This window comes from Nicotiana tabacum, chromosome 8, assembly GCF_000715075.1.
Source record: "Nicotiana tabacum cultivar K326 chromosome 8, ASM71507v2, whole genome shotgun sequence".
In the NCBI taxonomy this organism is placed as follows: domain Eukaryota; kingdom Viridiplantae; phylum Streptophyta; class Magnoliopsida; order Solanales; family Solanaceae; genus Nicotiana; species Nicotiana tabacum.
The window spans coordinates 71,673,573-71,693,724 of NC_134087.1; the positions used below are offsets into that span (position 1 = coordinate 71,673,573).

Here is a 20,152-nt window from a genome sequence, read left to right on the forward strand (position 1 = left end):
CAATGCGAGGCAAAGGATACTTGTTCTTAATTGTTACTTTGTTCAATTGCTTATAATCAATGCGCATCCTCATAGTACCATCCTTCTTCTTCACAAATAGAACCGGCGCACCCCAAGGCGACACACTAGGCCGAATGAACCCCTTATCAAGGAGTTCCTGAAGCTGCTCTTTTAGCTCCTTCAACTCCGCTGGTGCCATACGATACGACGGAATAGAGATGGGCTGAGTGCCCGGCACCAGGTCAATACCAAAATCAATATCCCTGTCTGGTGGCATGTCCGGCAGGTCTGTAGGAAACATATTGGGAAAATCCCTCACAACTAGAACAGAATCAATATTGGGAGTCTCTGTACCGACATCCCTCACAAAGGCTAGATACGAAAGATAACCCTTCCCAACCATACGATGGGCCTTCAAGAATGAGATCACTCTACTGGGAACATAATTAGTCAAACCTCGCCACTCAATCCGTGGCACACCCAGTATAGCCAATGTAACTGTCTTGGCATGACAGTCCATAATAGCACGACACGGAGATAGCCATGCCCAAAATGACATCAAAATCCACCATACATAATAGTAAAAGATCCACTCGAATCTTTAGACCCCCAATAGTCACCACACATGATGGGTACATACGGTCTACAATAACGGTATCGCCCACCGGGGTAGATACATGAATAGGTAAAGCAAGAGACTCCCGGGGCATACCTAGATAACGAGCAAAGTATGATGACACATAAGAAAAAGGTGGAACCGGGATCAAATAATACAAAGGCATCTCTGTGGCAAACTAAAACAATACCTGTAATGACAACATTGGAAGTAATAGCATCGGGTCTAGCTAGAAGTGCATAGAAATGGGCTTGGCCGCCACATGATTGACCTCCCCCTCTAGGGCAGCCCCTAACTGATTGACCTCTACCCTAGCTGGCTGAGCGGGTGGTGGCGAAGTAATTGGCACTGAAGCCGATGGCTGACTCCTCTATTGAGATGAACCCGCAAGACGACAAGTACACTGCCTCCACATATAACCTATCTCTCCACACTCATAGCAACTCTCGGGTGCTGGAGAAGGGGACTAAAGGGAACCCTTCGCACCAGAGTGACTAGCAGATGCACCTGACATAGAAGAGCCTTGAATTGAGGGAGCATGAGACGAACTCTGAGCTGGAAGGGCACTAAGTGATGACTGGCCCTGATGAAAACTGTGAGAACCATGACCCGATGACACCCCATGATAACTTGGGCGAGCTGGCTGAGAATGCCAAAACGGACGGACTCTGTTGTGCTAAGACTGACCTCTCGACGGAGCACCACTATAACTACCAGATCATCGAGGCCTCTTGGCCTCCCTCTCCTCTCACTCCTGGCGATGAACAGACTCAATCTCACGAGCAATGTCTACAACCTCCTCGAAGGTAGCACCAGTCACCCTCTCCCTAGTCATAAGAATACAAAGCTGATAAGTGAGGCCATCAACAAACCTTCTAATCCTCTCTCTATCTATCGGAACCAACCAAATAGCATGATGAGCTAACTCGAAGAACCTCATCTCATACTGCATCACAGTTATCTCTCCCTGATGCAACCACTCAAACTGCCTGCGTAGCTCCTCTCTGTGAGACTGTGGCACATACTTCTCCAGAAAGAGAACGGAGAACTGCTTCCAGGTAAGGGGTGCTGCACCAACAGGCCTACGCCTCTCAAAAGCCTCCCACCAAGTGAAGGCAACTCCAAAAAACTAATAAGTAGTGAAAGCGATCCCACTGGTCTCCAGAATACCCACTGTACGAAGCATCTGCTGATACTTATCCAAGAAACCCTAGTCATTCTCGCCCTCTGCACCATTGAAGGTCGGAGGATGAAGTTTACCAAACCTCTCCAACCTATGCTGCTTGTCCTCTAGCATGACAGGAACTACATAGTACTGAGAAGCTGCAACCAGCTGGGCTGGATGCGCCCCCGGTGTCTGAAGTCCCTGCACGACCTGCTCAGGTGTGCGAGCGGCGGGAGTCTGATTGCCTCTCCCGGCCTGAGAAGTAGCTGCGGCTGTAGTAGCTGAGACCGCCTAAGCTAGCCCAGTGCAAATTGATAGGATCTGAGCCAAGGCCTCTTGAAGACCCAGAATCACAATGGGCACAATTGGTGCCTAACTGTTGTGCCTGAGCTGGTGCTGTTGGAGCATCCACAACTAGGACCTGATCCTGAATTGGGGCGGCTAGTGGATCTGCAGGTGCTTCCCTAACTGCTGTGCGGGCCATACCTCTACCCCTACCACGACCACGACCATGTCCTCGGCCTCTAGTGGCCACAACTGGTGGTACTGGTGGTCGTCCATCCTGACCGATAGCGCATGTCCTCACCATCTGTGAGAGAATAGAATAACAGAAGTTTAGTACTCGGATCGACAAATTTGCATGACAAGAATTTCAAGAATATGAAGTTTTCCTAAAGGTTCTATAGCCTCTCGAGGATAAATACAGACGTCTCCGTACCGATTTGCGAGACTCTACTAAACCTGCTCATGACTCGTAAGAGCTATGTAACCTAGGCTCTGATACCAACTTGTCACGACCCTAAATCCGAACCAGGTCGTGATGGTGCCTCTCATGAAGACAAGGCCAACCAACACTTTCCCATTTCATTTTTAGGCATTTAAACAATAAGAATTAAGTCTAAAATATAATAAATGATCTCAAAGTAAGCAATGAATAGAACAATGCGAAAATAAAACCAACACAGCCCGATACCGGGGTGTCACTAGTCATGAGCATCTATCGATACACTATAAGTCAGAAATGTCTACCAAGCTATTACAGAATAACTGAGAAAGAGAAAGAAATGAGATAAAGGGGGAGAAGCACGGGGCTGCGGACGCCGAGCAGTAACCTCGTGGACTCCGAAATATGTCGGGAGCTCTCAACCCTCGTAAGCAGGATATGTAATGCCTGAATCTACACACGGGGTGCAGGGAGTAAAATGAGTACTCCAACTCAGTGAGTAATAATCATAAATAAAGACTGAGAAGTACGAAATCATGTAAGGCATATAACAGGCTATAATGGAACAGTAAAAGCCAATAAAAATAGTGAAGCAGTAAGGATGTGTAAAGTCACTGAGTTTAGTTTAAAATTCATCAAATGCTTTTTTAACAATTTAAGCAAGTAAATGATAGGCAAATAGGAAAGATAAACACATAAAGGGTCGCCCCTCGGGCACAATGTCAACAAATCCGCCCCTTGAGTAATATCTCAGAACAATACCAGCCCCTCGGGCTATATCTCACATCACAATGGGTACCCGCGCTCACTGGGGGTGTACAGACTCCTGGAGGGGCCCCTTACGGCCCAAGCTCAATATCTAGCCATCTCGTGGCATCATCACTAGGCTCTCGGCCTCATATCAACAAGCCACCTCGTGGCCTACATATTTCAGGATATGAGGCCGATAGCCTAGTGATGACGCCACGAAATGGCTAGTTATTGTGCTTGGGCCGTAAGGGGCCCCTCCAGGAGTCTGCACACCCCCAGTGAGCACGGTTACCCATTGTGATGTGAGATATAGCCTGAGGGGCTGGTATTGTTCTGAGATATTGCCCGAGAGGCAGATTTGTTGACATTGTGCCCGAGGGGCGATCCTTTTTATGTGTTTATCTTTCCTATTTGCCTGTCATTTACTTGCTTAAATTGTTAAAAAGGCATTTTATGAAGTTTAAACTGAACCCAGTGACTTTACACATCCTTACTGCTTCATTGTTTTTACTGGCTTTTACTATTCCATTATAGTCTGTTATGTGTCTTACGTGATTTCGTACTTCTCAGTTTTTATTTATGATTATTTATTACTCACTGAGTTGGAGTACTCACTTTACTCTTTGCACCCCATGTGCAGATTCAGGCATTGCAGATCCTTCTTGTGAGGGTTGAGAGCTCCCGACAGATTTCAGAGTCCACGAGGTAGCTGCTCGGCATCCGCAGCCCCGTGCTTCTCCCCCTTTATCTCATTTCTTTCTCTTTCTTAGTTATCCTGTAATAGCTTGGTAGATATTTCCGACTTGTAATGTATCGATAGATGCTCATGACTAGTGACACCCCGGTGTCGGGCTGTGTTGGTTTTACTTCCGCATTGTTCTATTCATTGCTTACTTTGAGATCAATTATTACATTTTAGACTTAATTCTTATTGTTTAAATGCTTAAAACTAAAATGGGAAAGTGTAGGCTGGCCTTGTCTTCACAAGAGGCGCCATCACGACCGGGTTCGGGTTTAGGGCCGTGACATCAGATTACTGGTGATGCAAGTGAAGATCCTCACACCATTTAGTTGATTTTCTTGAATTAGTTGAAACTTGCAGGTATAATAGAGTCACAACAGATGCTATCAGGTTGCGGCTTTTTTCTTTTTCATTAAAAGGTGAAGCCAAAATATGGTTCCGAAGTCTACCAAGAGGTTCCATTACAACATAGGACCAAATGACCCAAAAAATTCTTAATAAATATTTTTCATCTACAAAAACATTTAAAATAAAGCAAGAAATCAATAATTTTATGCAGACAGATTCTAAATCTGTATACCAGGCATGGGAAAGATTAGCAGCAATGTTAAGAAAATGCCCACATCATAATATCCAAGACCCTGACATTTTATATATTTTCTATCATGGTCTTAAACCCTCTGCTAGAAATGTAATTGATGCAGTATCAGGAGGATCAATAATGGGAAAAACTACTGTAGAAGCAATGCAATTGCTTAATGAGATTTCGGAAAATACTGTTCAATGGCCCTCAGACAGAATGATTATCAAGAAAATAGCAGGAGTAAATCAAGTTGAGGCTTTGAATTCATTGACACAACAAATTGCGAACTTAACACAAAAAGTTGAGGCCTTTCAGGTAGGTGCTCACTCATCAAACCAACCTGAGAATTGTGAAGTTTGTCAAGGTAATCATCCGAATTATGAATGTCAAGCTTCAACACAAAATGAGGAACATGTTAATATGATTGGTTATAAAAATAATTACTCATTTGGTAGTCCCATGGGATAAAAACATCTAGGATTTTAGTGGAGTAATCCTAATGGTGCTGAAAATCCTCAAAGATTTTTTAATCAAAAGCAGCAGGTACAGGGACCACCTGGTTTTCAAAATCAAAATAGAGGGCAACAGAATTTTCAACAATATCAGCAGCAGCCCCAAAGAGCTCATCAACAAAGCCTTGAAGACCTGATGTACAAATTCATTAAGTCTACTGACGAGAAGGTTGAAAATCAACATTCAGCTATCAAGAATTTGGAAATTTAGGTAAGCCAATTAGCAACTCTCATGTTTGGACAAATTCAAGGTGCTCTACCAAGCAACACTAAGAAAAATCCAAAAGAACACATCAAAGCCATCTCTCTACGATCAGGTAAATATCTTGATGATCCATATGCAGATAAAGAAGGAAAGACACAAGAAATGGAAAAGGTAAATGAAGGTGAGAATAAAATTGAATATAAGTTTCCAAAAGAACAAAAGAATAAAGGGAAAAATGTACAAAAAAATAAATTGATAACAAATCCTCACTCTGTGCCTCTCCCTTTTCCACAAAAGATGAAAAGAGAAAAGCTTGACAAACAGTTTTCAAAGTGTCTAGATATTTTGAAGCAACTTTACATTAACATACCTTTCACAGATGCTTTGACACAAATGCTTTCATATGCTAAATTTCCTAAAGAAATTCTGTCAAGTAAAAGAAAATTGGAAGAAGTTTCAGTGGTTAAGCTTACAAAAAAATGTAGTGCTATACTTCAAAATAAGCTTCCATAGAAACTTGGTGACCCGTGAAGTTTTACAATTCTATGTACCGTGGGAGGTACTCACTTTGGAAAGGCGTTATGTGATTCAGGTGCTTCAATAAATCTAATGCCTTTTTCAATTTTTAGGAAATTAGAACTTGGTGAAATGAAAGATACTAGTGTGTCTCTTCAATTAGCTGATCAAAGTACTAAGAAACCAAAAGGAATTATTGAAAATATCCTTGTCAGAGTTGATAAATTTGTATTTCCAGTAGATTTTATAGTACTTGAAATGGAAGAAAATACTGAGGTACCATTAATTTTAGGTAGACCATTTCTCACAACAGGGAGAGCAATTATTGATGTTCATCAAGGACAATTAATATTGCAAGTTGATGAGGAAAGAGTGATTTTTGACATGTAAAAAATGATGAAATTTCCTGGGGACGAGTCATCATCAACTTGTTTTCAAATTGACTTACTAGATGACCTTGTAGACGAATACAAAGATAATCAGTTAATTACTGATTCATTGGAGAGATGTTTGGCTAGGTCAGATACCATAAGTGATGATAACCCCATAATTAGAGAAGAAGCTGAAATAGTGGAAAAAGATTCAGAAAATGAGAAAGTCTCACAAGAAGGAGTTCAATTAAAAATTGAACTTAAAGCACTCCTTCTTATTTAAAATATGTGTTTCTTGAACCTGAATTATTTTCAGTAATCATTTCATCTTCTTTGACTATAGAACAGGAAATCAAACTGATTGGAGTCTTGAGAAACACAAAACGTCCTTAGGGTGGACTATAGCTGATATCAAAGGAATCAGTCCAGCTATTTGTATGCATAAGATTCTTATGGAGAATGATTATAATCCAATAGTCCAACCCCAAAGGAGACTAAACCCAGCAATGCAGGAAGTCGTCAAGAAAGAAGTGGTGAAACTTCTAGCAGCAAGTATCATTTATCCAATATCTAACAGACCATGGGTAAGTCTTGTACAAGTAGTACCAAAAAAAGAGGTATGACAGTAATAAAAAATGAAAATAATGAACTCATACCTACTAGAACAGTCACATGATGGAGAGTCTGTATTGATTACAGATGACTTAATGATACCACAAGGAAAGATCATTTTCCTTTGCCCTTTATTGATCAAATGCTTGAAAGAGTTGCATGCCATGGTTTTTACTGTTTTCTTGACGGATATTCTGGGTATAATCAGATACCAATTGCTCCAAAATATCAAGAGAAAACCACATTCACATGCCCCCAAGGTACGTATGCTTATCGAAGAATGCCATTTGGACTATGTAATGCTCGTGCTATATTTTAGCGTTGCATGTCGGCAATATTCTCAGATATGACTGAAAAGTTTCTTGAAATATTTATGGACGATTTCACACTTTTTGGTAAGACATTTGAAGATTGTCTCTATCATTTAACTTTGGTGCTTAAAAGATGTAAAGAGACAAATTTAGTTCTTAATTGGGAAAAATGTCATTTCATGGTAACAGAGGGAATTGTTTTAGGACATAAAATTTCTACTAAAGGGATAGAAGTTGATAAGGCTAAAAATGATCTTATAGTAGGATTACCCTATGATGACCCAAAATGTCATCTTTAAATTAAATATTCATATCGGTATTTTAAGACCTTGAAAAGTGCTATCAATAATTCCTCGACTTGCGTGCGCAGTCCGTATAATTTTCCAGAAGGTTTTTATGTGGAAAATGGATTAAAATATGAATTAGAGCTTTAAAAAACTCGACTGAGTTGACTTCGGTCAACATTTTGAGCAAACAAACTCGGATCCGAGTTTTTACCATTCCGATAGTTCTGTATCGTGATTTGAGACTTGGTCATATGCCCGAAATCGAATTCGGAGGTCCCTAGCTCAAATTATCGCCATTTAACGGAATCTAGAAATCTAAGGCTAAAGATTTCTTAAGTTTGACCGGAGATTTGACTTTTGTGCAAACGACCCCAGAATGGAATTTTGATGATTCCAATAGCTTTGTATGGTGATTTCGGACTTATTCGCATGTTCAAATTTGTATTTGGAAGTCCGTAGGATAATTCGGCGCATTTTGGCGAAAGTTGGAAAATAGAAGATTTTTGGAAAGTTTGACCGAAAGTTGACTTTTTGATATCACGGTCGGAATCTGATTCTAAAAATTGAAACAAGTCCATTATGTCATTTATAACTCGTGTGCAAAATTTGAAGTCATTCCGGATTGATTTGATACGTTTCGGAGCAAAATATAGAAGTTGGAAGATTTGAAAAACTCATAATTCAATTCGATGCGCGATTCGTAATTCCGGCATTATTTGATGTGGTTTGAAGCCTAGATTAAGTTCGTATTATATTCTGGGATATGTTGGCATATTTGGTTACAGTCCCGAGGGGCTCAGGTGAGTTTCGGAGTGGTTTCAGACCATTTTTAGGCCAATTTAACTTGCAGGTTTTTGACAGCAAGGTTCGAAAATTCTGATGCGAGGAGCATACATTGGAAGCTTATATCTCAAAATATATAAGGATTCTGAAAATTTGTAAAACATGAAAGTTGTAGCCCTTGCATTCTAGTTTCCAGAAAAGTAAACTATTTATCATTTAGATATTTGTACAGAAAGTTATGATCGACCAAAACAAAACTGGTAAAACTGTTTTGTAGTTTCCCCAGAAATTTCTGATGCGAGGAGCCTACTTTGGAAGCTTATATCTTGCAATTTATAAGGAATCTGAACATTTGCAACACATAAAAGTTGTAGCTTTTTGATTCTAGTTTACAGGAAGTTAAAGCATTCATCATTTGGATATTTGTACAGAAAGTTAAGATCGATTGAATATGGCTGATAAAGCTATTTCTGGTGGACTTTTAGTGACGACTTTTAGTGACAGATGGGCGGGCAGTTAAAGGACGAACAACACGTTTTTTTTTCATTTTTTTGAGTTTCAAACTCGGATTTTGGGCGATTTTGAGGTGTTCTTCATGATTTCAACTCAAGTAAGTGTCATATACTCGAAAGTGTTTATATTACATAAATCCATGGTTATTTTCATCGTTTAATTCAGATTTAAATGGAAGAAATCAAGATTTTTGTAAAATCTTCCAAAAATGAAAATTTTAGATATGAAGGTCGAGTTGTTATCGGAATTGGATAAAATTGGTACGGTTGAACTCATATCGGAATGGGTGTTCGGATTTCGTAAGTTTTTCCGGGATTCGAAATGTGGGTCCCACTACTGAATATTGATATGAATTTCAGATTTTTATCCGAAAAGTTAGTAAATTCTTATGGAATTCATTCCTACGATCCGTGATGAGTATTTCGAATTGTTTGTGAATAGATTTGAAGCTTTTGGAGACAAATTCAAAAGGGAAAGTTGTGGTCGAGTAATTGATTGAAATTGCAAAGCGAGGTAAGTGCTTGGATTAACCTTGACTTGAGGGAATAGGAATCCCCAACTTAATTATTATGTGAAATTTCATGTGAGTGGTGTATAGATGAGGTGACGAGTATCTATGCACCACCAAATTTTCTGCTTACATGATCCTTTCCCCATTTCCAATATAATTGCTTCATGTTTTAATTGTTTCATGTTCATTGTTGTTTCTATGATTACTTGTCTTGTTAATTTGTTATTAAGCCTTGTTGTAATTATTTTTTCCTTTTAAAAAGTATTAGTTGTTTTCCTTGGTTTCATTATTGTACACAAAGATTGAGTGGGTTGACGTTGTTTTACGATATATATATGTATGTATTCCCGATGGTTTCATTTTGAGATAATATTGATGAGTTTATGAGAAGCACGATTTTCTGTTTACATTTGTTAAAATAAAAGTATTGTGAAAGGCTTGGCCTGAATTGTGAAAGTTTTTAATAAATAAATGATAGTGATAAGGGTGGATATGTGAAATAGATGATAGTGATAAGGGTGGACAGGTGAAATAAATGATAGTGATAAGGGTGGGCAGGTGAAATAAATGATAGTGATAAGGGTGGGCAGGTAATATTGATGAGTTTATGAGAAGTACGATTTTCTGTTTACATTTGTTAAAATAAAAGTATTGTGAAAGGCTTGGCCTGAATTGTGAAAGTTTTTAATAAATAAATGATAGTGATAAGGGTGGATATGTGAAATAGATGATAGTGATAAGGGTGGACAGGTGAAATAAATGATAGTGATAAGGGTGGGCAGGTGAAATAAATGATAGTGATAAGGGTGGGCAGGTGAAATAAATGATAGTGATAAGGGTGAACAGGTAGGATCGGGTTGCACACCGCAACAAGATAGTGATAAAGGAGGACATTTATGTTTTACTGATTTTTAATACAAGATTTGGAAAATTTATTGTTTTACTCTATTGTTTCTTATACTCTGCACATATGGTTATTTTAATGTGAAGTTTGGAAATTTGGAGATTTGTGTGAGATCTGGTTACAGCTGAGGCCTGGAATAGACGACTGAGTTATTTTATTTAATGTTACAGTTTATCTTTCTTGTTGGTGTAGAATTGTTTTATTGCTTTATTATATATAATTTTGCAGGTTAAGTTACATTGCCTCGCCTTAGCCTCGTCACTACTTCGTCGAGGTTAGGCTCGACACTTACTCAGTACATGGGGTCGGTTGTACTAATACTACATTCTGCACTCTTTTGTGCAGATACTGAAGTTGATCCTAGCGGCGCACATTAGACTTGCTCGGATTCAGCTATTTACAGAAGACTTGAGGTATAGCTGCAAGGCGTTCGCAGTTCTGAAGTCCCCTTCCATTTTATTATAGCTGTGTATTTCTTTCAGCCAGCTTTATTTTCATTCAGACCTTTATTTGTATTATTCTAGTAGCTCGTGCACTTGTGACGCCAGTTGTGGGATGGTTTTTTTTGACATTGCTAGTATTATGGATTAATTATTTTATATCAGAATTGCTTCCGCATTGTTTCTTTGATATTAAATTGAATTTAAAATTTTCAAAAATGGTTAATATTATTCTAAAGTTGGCTTGCCTAACAAGTGAAATGTTAGGCGCCATCACGGACCCAAAGGTGGGAATTTTGAGTCGTGACATACCCCCTCCTACCACTGTTAAAGGCATTAGAAGTTTCTTAGGGCATGCAGGTTTTTATAGAAGGTTTATAAAAGATGATTGCAGAAAAGCATTTAAGATTCTCAAGGAACATTTGACTAATGCTTCAATTATTGTTTCTCCTGATTGGAGCGAACCATTTGAAATAATGTGTGATGTAAGTGATATAGCAGTTGGAGCGATATTGGGACAAAAGAGACAAAATTTTCAGGCCTATTTACTACGCCAGTAAAACCCTCAATGAAGCTCAAAAGAATTATGCTAAAACTAAGAAGGAACTACTTGCAGTAGTATTTGCGTTTGACAAATTTCGTTCCTATTTGATAGCAACAAAGGTTACAATTTATACTGATCATGCAGCTTTAAAGTACCTCTTAGCAAAGAAGGATGCTCGACCCAGATTGCTAAGATGGATACTCCTTTTGCAAGAATTCGATTTTAAAACAAAAGATCGAAAAGGTTCTGAGAATCAGGTAGCTGATCATTTGTCTCATTTGGAAAATCCTCCTATTGAGGTAGAAGATATCAAAGAGGGATTTCCCTATGAACATATATTTTCAGTCACAACCGTTATAAATTGACAACCTTGGTTCGCTGATATTGCCAACTATTTGGCTGGAGGATGGATTCCAAAAGATCTTTCTTATGAACAAAAGAAAAACTTAAAAAAGAAGCAAGACATTATTACTAGGAAGATCCTTACTTGTTTAAATTTTGTGCAGATGACATAATCATGAGATGTGTGCCAGAGACAGAAATGAACAATATCTTAAGTCACTGCTATGATGGGGCTGTAGGAGGACACTATGGAGGAAGAAAGACAACAACTAAAGTACTTGAAGTTGGATTTTTATGGCCTACTCTATTCAAAGATGCAAGGAATTATGTCGCCACTTGCGATACATGCCAGAGAATCGGTAACATTTCAAAAAGGGACAAAATGCCTCTTAACTCTATTTTATGTGTGAAATCTTTGATGTATGGGGCATTGATTTTATGGGTCATTTTCCTCCTTCAAACGGCTATGAATATATTTTGGTAGCTGTTGACTAGTTTCAAAATGGGTAGAAGCAATTGCTACTAGAAAAAATGATGCTCATATTGTTTGTGCTTTTCTCAAGAAAAATATTTTTTCTAGATTTGGAACTCCACGAGTTATAATAAGTGATCAAGGAACTCATTTTATAAATAGACAATTTGCTAATTTGTTGTTAAAATATGGAGTAACTCATAAAATAAGAACTCCATATCATGCTCAAACAAGCGGGCAAGTTGAAGTATCCTATAGAAAATTAAAAAGAATTATATAAAAAACTGTTGGTTCTTCTCGAAAAGATTGGTCTTTAAAGTTAGATGATGCTTTATGGGCATACAGAATTGCTTTCAAAACTCCCATAGGTACATCTCCTTATAGACTAGTTTTTGGAAAAGCTTGTCATTTACCTGTGGAATTAGAACATAAAGCATATTGGGCTATAAAATTATTGAATCTAAACTTGCCAGATGCAGGTAAAAATCGCCTATTGCAGCTTGATGAGTTGGAAGAGTTCAGGCTTACAGCATATGAAAATGCTAAATTGTACAAGGAAAAGACAAAAAAATGGCATGACAAGCTCATCCGCCACAAAGATTTTAAAGTTGGAGATCATGTTCTGTTATACAATAGCCGATTGAGATTATTTCCAGGAAAGTTTAAGTCACTCTGGACATGACCATATAAAGTAACAGGAGTGACCCCTTATGGTGCCATTGAAGTACAACATGCAGATGGGGGAGACAAATTCAAAGTAAACGGTCATCGTTTGAAGCCTTATATCAGCAGATTCTTTGACAAATAGGCTTTAACAATCCTTTTTGCCTAATTTTTAAAATAAGTCGAGCTGACAACGTTAAACTCAGAACTATTTTCTTCCCCTCTCTTTAATCGTTTAAGTAATTATTAGTAGTAACATATAATATTTCCTTTTAGTGTATATATATATAATAAAATTAGGTTTTTTTCTTACAAAAAAAAGTAAATAATAATAATAATTGCATGTTTGTATTATATTATAATTGCATGTTTGTATTGTATTAATATATTTTGCCATGATAAAGAAGCTCTCTCATGATTTCAACAATGAAAGTTTTCTCATATCATGAAAAAGAACATTTTCTTTGCCATAATCTTGTCTTTGTTATATGAGAGAAACCTTGAGAAGCCAAGAAAAAGGAAATGAAGCCATAATCGAAAAAAAATCAGGGAAGCTCCTTTATCTCCTTTTACTTTTAATTTATTTGTCATGACGGCATGACATTATTTAAGCTAGGGGGTAGAGGAATATGTTAGTTATATATGTGTTTCTTTTAACTTTTTTTCCCCTGTTTAATATAAAAAAAACATATATTTTACAACTGAAAAATGTGTTTTTAGTAAAATTATAAAAAAAAACTGAAAAAATTGAGTTGCCTTATTCTTAAGGCAACTTATTTCATGTACTTCCATGGATTTCTTGTTCAATTCTTTGCCATGGTTGTAATATTTTGAACTGAACATGTTTTTAGGACTTTTAGTTGTTTTAACTAGTTTTGGTAAATAAGTTGGCTAAACTTGATTTGACTTGAAAAGCGTGAGACTTAGAAAAAACAAATTTGATTAAGTACCATTCATGGGTTTTATGATTACTTTTCTAAGCTCATACTTACTTCTTGGTGATTGAAATTATAGTTTTTGTTGGTTCCAAGTGTATTGTGCAGTTAACTTATATTGTCTAGTTCTCCTGCTTATTTGGAAATCTAGAACTTGCTTTGAATGTGGTTTGAAGCGAAATTCTAGGTAAATCTTTGAGTTGTGAAATGAAAGTAGGCTTTCTTTATTGAGCCATAACCTAATTAACCTACCTTGATGATCTTTATCCCTAGTTAACCCAGTTGAGCCTAAATAAATTATCTCTTCTTTTGTTGGTCGTCAAGCTTTAACCCTTAGTTGTTTGTTGTTACGACTTATTATTTGTTCATCCAATTCCCTTTGGGCACTTTATGTGACGACCCAGCCAGTCGTCTCATGAGTTACCGCTCCGTTTTCCCCATTTCTGCTTCTTTATGCTTTGTTTATCTGTATTTTGTGATATCGGGTTGGTCGGATCGAGTTCAAAAATGATTTGGTAAGGGTTGAGACACTTAGTCTTTTTAGAGTAAGTTTAAGTTGGAAAAGTCAACTAGATATTGACTTATGTGTTAGAAGGCTCGGATGTGAGTTTCGATGGTTTGGTTAGCTTCGAGAGGTGATTTATGACTTAGGAGCATGATCGGAATGAATTTTGGAGGTTCGTAGTAGATTTAGGCTTGAATTGGCGAAGTTGATACTTTGGCGATTTCCGATTGGTAGGCAAGATTTTGATATAGGGGTCGGAATGGAATTCCAAGAGTTGCAGTAGTTCCGTTGTGTGATTTGGGATGTGTGTGCAAAATTTCAGGTCATTCGGACGTGGTTTGGTTGGGTATTTGATCGAAAGCGTAATTTGGAAGATTTTATGAAATTTGGCTTGAATCCGATATGTTTTGGTTGATTTGATGTTGTTTGAGGTGTTTTGATGATTGGAACAAGTTTGAATAAGGTATTAGGATATGTTTGTGCTTTTGGTTGAGGCCCCGGGGGCTTCGGGGTGATTTCGGATGGTTAACGGAGAAGTTGAAATTTTGTTGCAGCTACTGAATTTGCTGCTTCTGTTATTTTCGCACTTGCGGATTGGGGACCGCAGGTGCGATGAGAGAGGTCGCAGAAGCGGAAAGTGCTGATTGAGTCAAGGACCGCATAAGCGGTAAGGTGGACCACATCTGCGATGTCACAGATGCGGATGTTGGATCGCAGCTGCAAAAAATAGTGAGTTAAGTGATTTCCGCAGAAGCGGAGAAATAACCGCAAATGTGGTACCGCAGAAGCATGTATTGGGCCGCAGATGCGAAAAGCTCTGGGCAGAAAGTATAAATTGTGGCCTTCGCGAATTTTCAGATGCGGGCCCGGGGTCGGGTTTTGGTAATTTTGGGATTTATGCCAGTTATTGATTATTTTCGCTTGGGCATTGTTCCCTTAGCATATTTTGACGTCCTCGTTCTAATTTTGGATAGATTCGATGCGAGTGGAGGCCGATTCGAGGGGAAAAGGTATTGTGAGCTAGAGATTTGACCAGTTCGAGGTGAGTAATGATTGTAAATGATGTTCTAAGGGTTTGAAACCCTGTATTGCACATCGCAGTGCAATATTGAGGTGAGGCACACGCTTAATGACGAGCGTGGGGTCGTGCACTATTGGGAATTGTGACTTGGTCCGTCCCGATTGATGATTTTACCGCGTATTTGACTGAAAACTATTTGCTATCATCCTTATTTGGGCTGAATGTCATATTTGGGCTTCGTGCCAACTATTTGAACCCTTCGGGGATTTTTATTGATATTTCCTCACTGTTTTGACTTTATACTTGAACTCAGTCATGTTAGTTTCCACTGTGTTCGTACTCAGCTATGTTTACTCAGTTTTAATACTTAAATGATATTTTTAAATGATGTTTGGGCTGAGAAACACTGTTTTACTATTGCCCGAGTGGCTTGTGAGGATTTTTGACTGAGTGAGGCCGAGAGCCTATGTTGTGAGGAAACATTTGATACTGAATATAATGCCGAGGCCTGAGATGTGTACGCCACGAGGTTGCTTGATTGATATGAGGTCGAGGACCTAGTGATGATGCCACGAGGTGACTTGATATTGCGCTTGGGCTGTAAGGGGTCCCTCCAAGAGTCTGTACACCCCTAGTGAGCGCGGGTACCTATTGTGATGTGAGATTGAGCCCGAGGGCTGGTATTGTTCTATGTGATTGCCCGAGGGGCTGGTACTGTTCTGAGATGTTGCCCGAGGGGCGAATTTGTTGATACTGTGCCCGAGGGGCGAACCTTTATGTGGTTACTTTTCATAATTGACTGTCAATTACCTGCTTAATCATTGAAAAAGACTTTTCATGAAACTACATTTGAGATAAAGAATTTTACCTATCTTTCACTGATTTCCTGATTTTACTTGGTTTTACTGCTTCATTATAGAATGCTTTGTGCCTTACGTGATTTCTTGCTTTCAGTCTTTATTTACATTTGTTACTCACTGAGTTGGAGTACTCACTTTACTCCCTGCACCCCTGTGTGCAGATTCAGGCATTACTGATTCTGCAAGTGCGAGTTGAGAGCCCCCGACAAACATTCGGAGTTCACAAGGTAGCTGTTTGACGTCTGCAGACCCGTGTTTCTCCCTCTTTATCATTTCTATCTCATATCAGACATTTTAATTATTGTAGACCTTTCAGACTTGTATTAGGTTTTATAGATGCTCATGACTAGTGACATCCCGGTTTCGGGCTGTGTTGGATTTTTCCTTCCGCGTATTTATGACATTATCTGTTACATTGGATTATTTTATCATGTTTTAGACTGTTTTCCTGTTGTTTAACTGTTTAACATCTTGGGGATAGTTGGCTGGCCTTGTATTCACAAGAGGTGTCATCACGACCGGGTCCGGGTTTAGGGTTGTGACAAGTTAGTATCAGAGCCTTGGTTACATAGGTCTCACGAGTCATGAGCAGGTTTAGTAGAGTCTCGCGGATCGTTACAGATACGTTTGTATTTATCCTCGAGAGGCTGCAGAACCTTTAGGAGAACTTCATATTCTTGAAATTTTTGTCATGCAAATTTGTTGATCCGAGTACTAAACTTCTGTTGTTCTATTCTCTCATGGATGGTGAGGACACGCGTTACCGGGCAGGGTGGACGATCGCCTGTTCCACCAGTGGTAGCCACTAGAGGCCAAGGACGCGGCTGTGGTCATGGTAGGGGCAGAGCAGCTAGGGCAGCACCTATAGATCCACCAGCTGCCCCAGTTGAGGATCACGTCCTAGTTATGGATGCTCCTGCAGCACCAGCTCAGGCATCAGCTGTGCCCATTGTGATTACGGGTCTTCAAAAGGCCTTGGCTCAGATCTTATCAGTTTGCACTGGCCTAGCTCAGGTGGTTTTAGCCACTACAGCCGCAACTACTTCTCAGGCCGGGGGAGGCAATCAGACTCCCGCCGCTCGCACACTTGAGCAGGTCATGCAGGGACTTCAGATGTCGGGGGGCACAACCAGCTCAGCTAGTTGCAGCTGCTCAGGACTATGTAGTTCCTGCTATGCCGGAGGATAAGCAGCGTAGGTTGGAGAGGTTTGGTAGACTGCAACCTCCGACCTTTAGTGGTGCAGAGGGTGATGATGCCCAGGGTTTCTTAGATAAGTGCTAGAGGATGCTTCGTACAACGGGTATTCTGGAGACCAGCAGGGTCACTTTCTATACTTATCAGTTTTCGGGAGTTGCCTTTACTTGGTGAAAGGCTTTTGAGAGGCGTAGGCCTGTTGGTGCAGCACCCTTTACCTGGCAGCAATTCTCCGTTCTCTTTCTGGAGAAGTATGTGTTGCAGTCCCGCAAAGAAGAGCTGCGTAGAGAGTTTGAGTGGTTCCATCATGGAGAGATAATTGTGATACAGTACGAGATGAGGTTCTCCGAGTTAGCTCGTCATGCTGTTTGGATGGTTCCGACAGATAGAGAGAGGATTAGGAGGTTTGTTGATGGCCCCACTTATCAGCTTTGTATTCTCATGACCAGGGAGAGGGTAATTGGTGCTACCTTTAAGGAGGTTGTAGACATTGCTCGGGAGATTGAGTCTGTTCGTCGCCAGGAGCACGAGAAAAGGGAGGCCAAGAGGCATCTAGGATCTGGTAGTTACAATGGTACTACTTCGAGAGGTCAGTTTTAGCATGGCAGAGGCCTTCCATTCAGGCATGCTCAGCCAGCTCGCCTAGGTTATCGTGAGGCATTATCGGGTCATGGTTCTCACAGTTCTCATCAGGGTCAGTCATCACTTAGTGCCCTTCCAGCTTAGAGTTCATCCCGCGCTCCATCAGTCCAGGGCTCTTCTATGCCGAGTGCATCTGCTAGTCACTCCGGTGCGAGGGGTTCCCTTCAATCCCCTTCTCCAGCAACTAGGAGTTGTTATGAGTGTGGTAAGATGGGATATATGTAGAGGCAGTACCCTCGTTGTCTTGCGAGTTCATCTCAGTAGAGGGGTCAGTCATCAGCTTCAACACCAGTTACTTCACCACCACCCGCCCAACCAGCTAGGGGTGGAGGTCAGTCAGCTAGGGGTCGCCCCCGAGAGAGAGGTCGATTAGGTGGCGGTCAGGCCCGTTTCTTTGCACTTCCAGGCAGACTCGATGTTATTGATTCAGATGCTGTTATTATAGGTATTGTTTCAGTCGGCCACATGGATGCCTATGTATTATTTGATCCCGGTTCCACCTTTTCTTATGTGTCATCATACTTTGCTCGTTATTTGGGTACTCCCTATGAGTTTCTTGCTTTACCTATTCATACATCTACCCTGGTGGGCGATACTATTATTGTAGACCGTGTGTACCGGTCGTGTGTGGTGACTATTGGGGGTCTGGAGACTCGTGTGGATCTTTTATTACTGTGTATAGTAGATTTCAATGTCATTTTGGGCATGGATTGGCTATCTTCATGTCGTGCTATTCTATACTGTCATGCTAAGACAGTCACATTGGCTATACCGAGTGTGCCATAGATCGAGTGGCGAGGTGTGACTGATTATGTTCCCAGTAGAGTGATCTCATTCTTGAAAGCCCAGCATATGGTTGGGAAGGGTTGTCTTTCGTATCTAGCCTTTGTGAGGGATGTCGGTGTTGAGACTCCCAGTATTGATTTTGTTCCAGTTGTGAGGGATTTTCCCAATGTGTTTCCTGCAGACCTACCGGGCATGCCACTGAACAGGGATATTGATTTTGGTATTGACCTAGTGCCGGGCACTCAACCCATTTCTATTCCACTATATCGTATGGCACCAGCGGAGTTGAAGGAATTAAAGGAGCAGCTTCAGGAACTCCTTGATAAAGGGTTCATTCGGCTAGTGTGTCACCTTGGGGTACGCCGGTTCTATTTGTGAAGAAGAAGGATGGCACTATGGGAATGTGCATTGATTATAGGAAATTGAACAAGGTAACAATTAAGAACAAGTATCCTTTGCCTCGCATTGATGATTTATTCGACCAGGTTCAGGGAGTGAGAGTATTCTCCAAGGTTGATCTCCGTTCAGGTTAACACCAGTTGAAGATCAGGGACTCGGATATTCTCAAGACAACTTTCAGGACTAGATATGGTCATTATAAGTTCTTGGTGATGTTTTTTGGGTTGACTAATGCCCAGCACCGTTCATGCATTTGATGAACAGCGTGTTCCGGCCTTATCTTGACTCGTTTGTCATAGTCTTCATTGGTGACATCCTGGTGTATTCGCGTAGTCAGGAGGAGCATGCAGAGCATTTGAGAGTTGTGTTGCAGATATTGAGAGAGGAGAAGCTTTATGCAAAATTCTCCAAGTGTGAGTTTTGGCTCAGTTCAGTGGCTTTCTTGGGGCACGTGGTGTCCAGTGAGGGTATTTAGGTTGACCCGAAAAAAATAGAGGTGGTTCAGAGTTGGTCCAGACCGTCCTCAACCACAGAGATTTGCAGTTTTCTTGGTTTGGCAGGTTATTATCGCCGTTTTGTTCAGGGATTCTCATCTATTGCATCGCCCTTGACCAAGTTGACGTAGAAGGGTGCTTCATCTGTATGGGTGGATGAGTGTGAGGAGAGCTTTCAGAAGCTTAAGACAACTTTGACCACAACTCCATTGTTAGTTTTGCCATCAGCTTCAGGTTCATATACCATGTATTGTGATGCTTCAAGAGTTGGCATTGGTTGTGTATTGATGCAGGAGGGTAGAGTTATTGCTTATGCTTCTCGTCAGTTGAAACCCCATAAGAAGAACTACCCCATTCATGATTTAGAGTTGGTTTCCATAGTTCACGCATTGAAAATTTGGAGGCATTACTTGTATGGTGTGTCTTGTGAGGTGTTTACTGATCATCGTAGCTTCCAACACTTGTTCAAATAGAAGGATCTCAATTTGAGGTAGCGGAGGTGGTTGGAGTTGCTTAAGGATTATGATATCACTATATTGTACCATCCGGGAAAGGCCAATGTGGTGGCTGATGCTTTGAGCCGAAAGGCGGTAAGTATGGAGAGTTTGGCATATATCCCAGTTAGGGAGAGACCTCTTGCGGTTGACGTTCAGGCCTTGGCCAATCGGTTCGTGAGATAGATGTTTTGGACCCCAGTTGGGTATTGGCTTGTGTGGTTTCTCGATCTTCCTTATATGATCGCATCAAGG

The 20,152-nt window shown here is 40.2% G+C and overlaps 1 protein-coding gene across 1 annotated transcript; it reads left to right on the forward strand.

Annotated features, from left to right (window-relative positions):
* The first annotated feature begins 4,550 nt into the window (after positions 1-4,550).
* LOC142163157 (uncharacterized) lies at positions 4,551-12,585 on the forward strand. Its single transcript, XM_075220412.1, has 10 exons — positions 4,551-4,895; positions 5,304-5,468; positions 5,595-5,725; positions 5,927-6,199; positions 6,528-6,768; positions 7,005-7,056; positions 7,141-7,191; positions 11,201-11,388; positions 11,671-11,790; positions 12,223-12,585. The coding sequence occupies exons 1-10, from the start codon at positions 4,551-4,553 to the stop codon at positions 12,583-12,585; spliced, it is 1,929 nt and encodes a 642-aa protein (XP_075076513.1).
* Positions 12,586-20,152: the final 7,567 nt, after the last annotated feature.

Coding starts and splice junctions, on each gene's coding strand:
- LOC142163157 (XM_075220412.1), top strand. CDS start 4,551: ATGCAGACAGATTCTAAATCTGTATACCAGGCATGGGAAAGATTAGCA. Junction 4,896..5,303: donor AAAAAGTTGAGGCCTTTCAG/GTAGGTGCTCAC, acceptor TTGGAAATTTAG/GTAAGCCAATTAGCAACTCT. Junction 5,726..5,926: donor AAATTTCCTAAAGAAATTCT/GTCAAGTAAAAG, acceptor TTCAATTTTTAG/GAAATTAGAACTTGGTGAAA.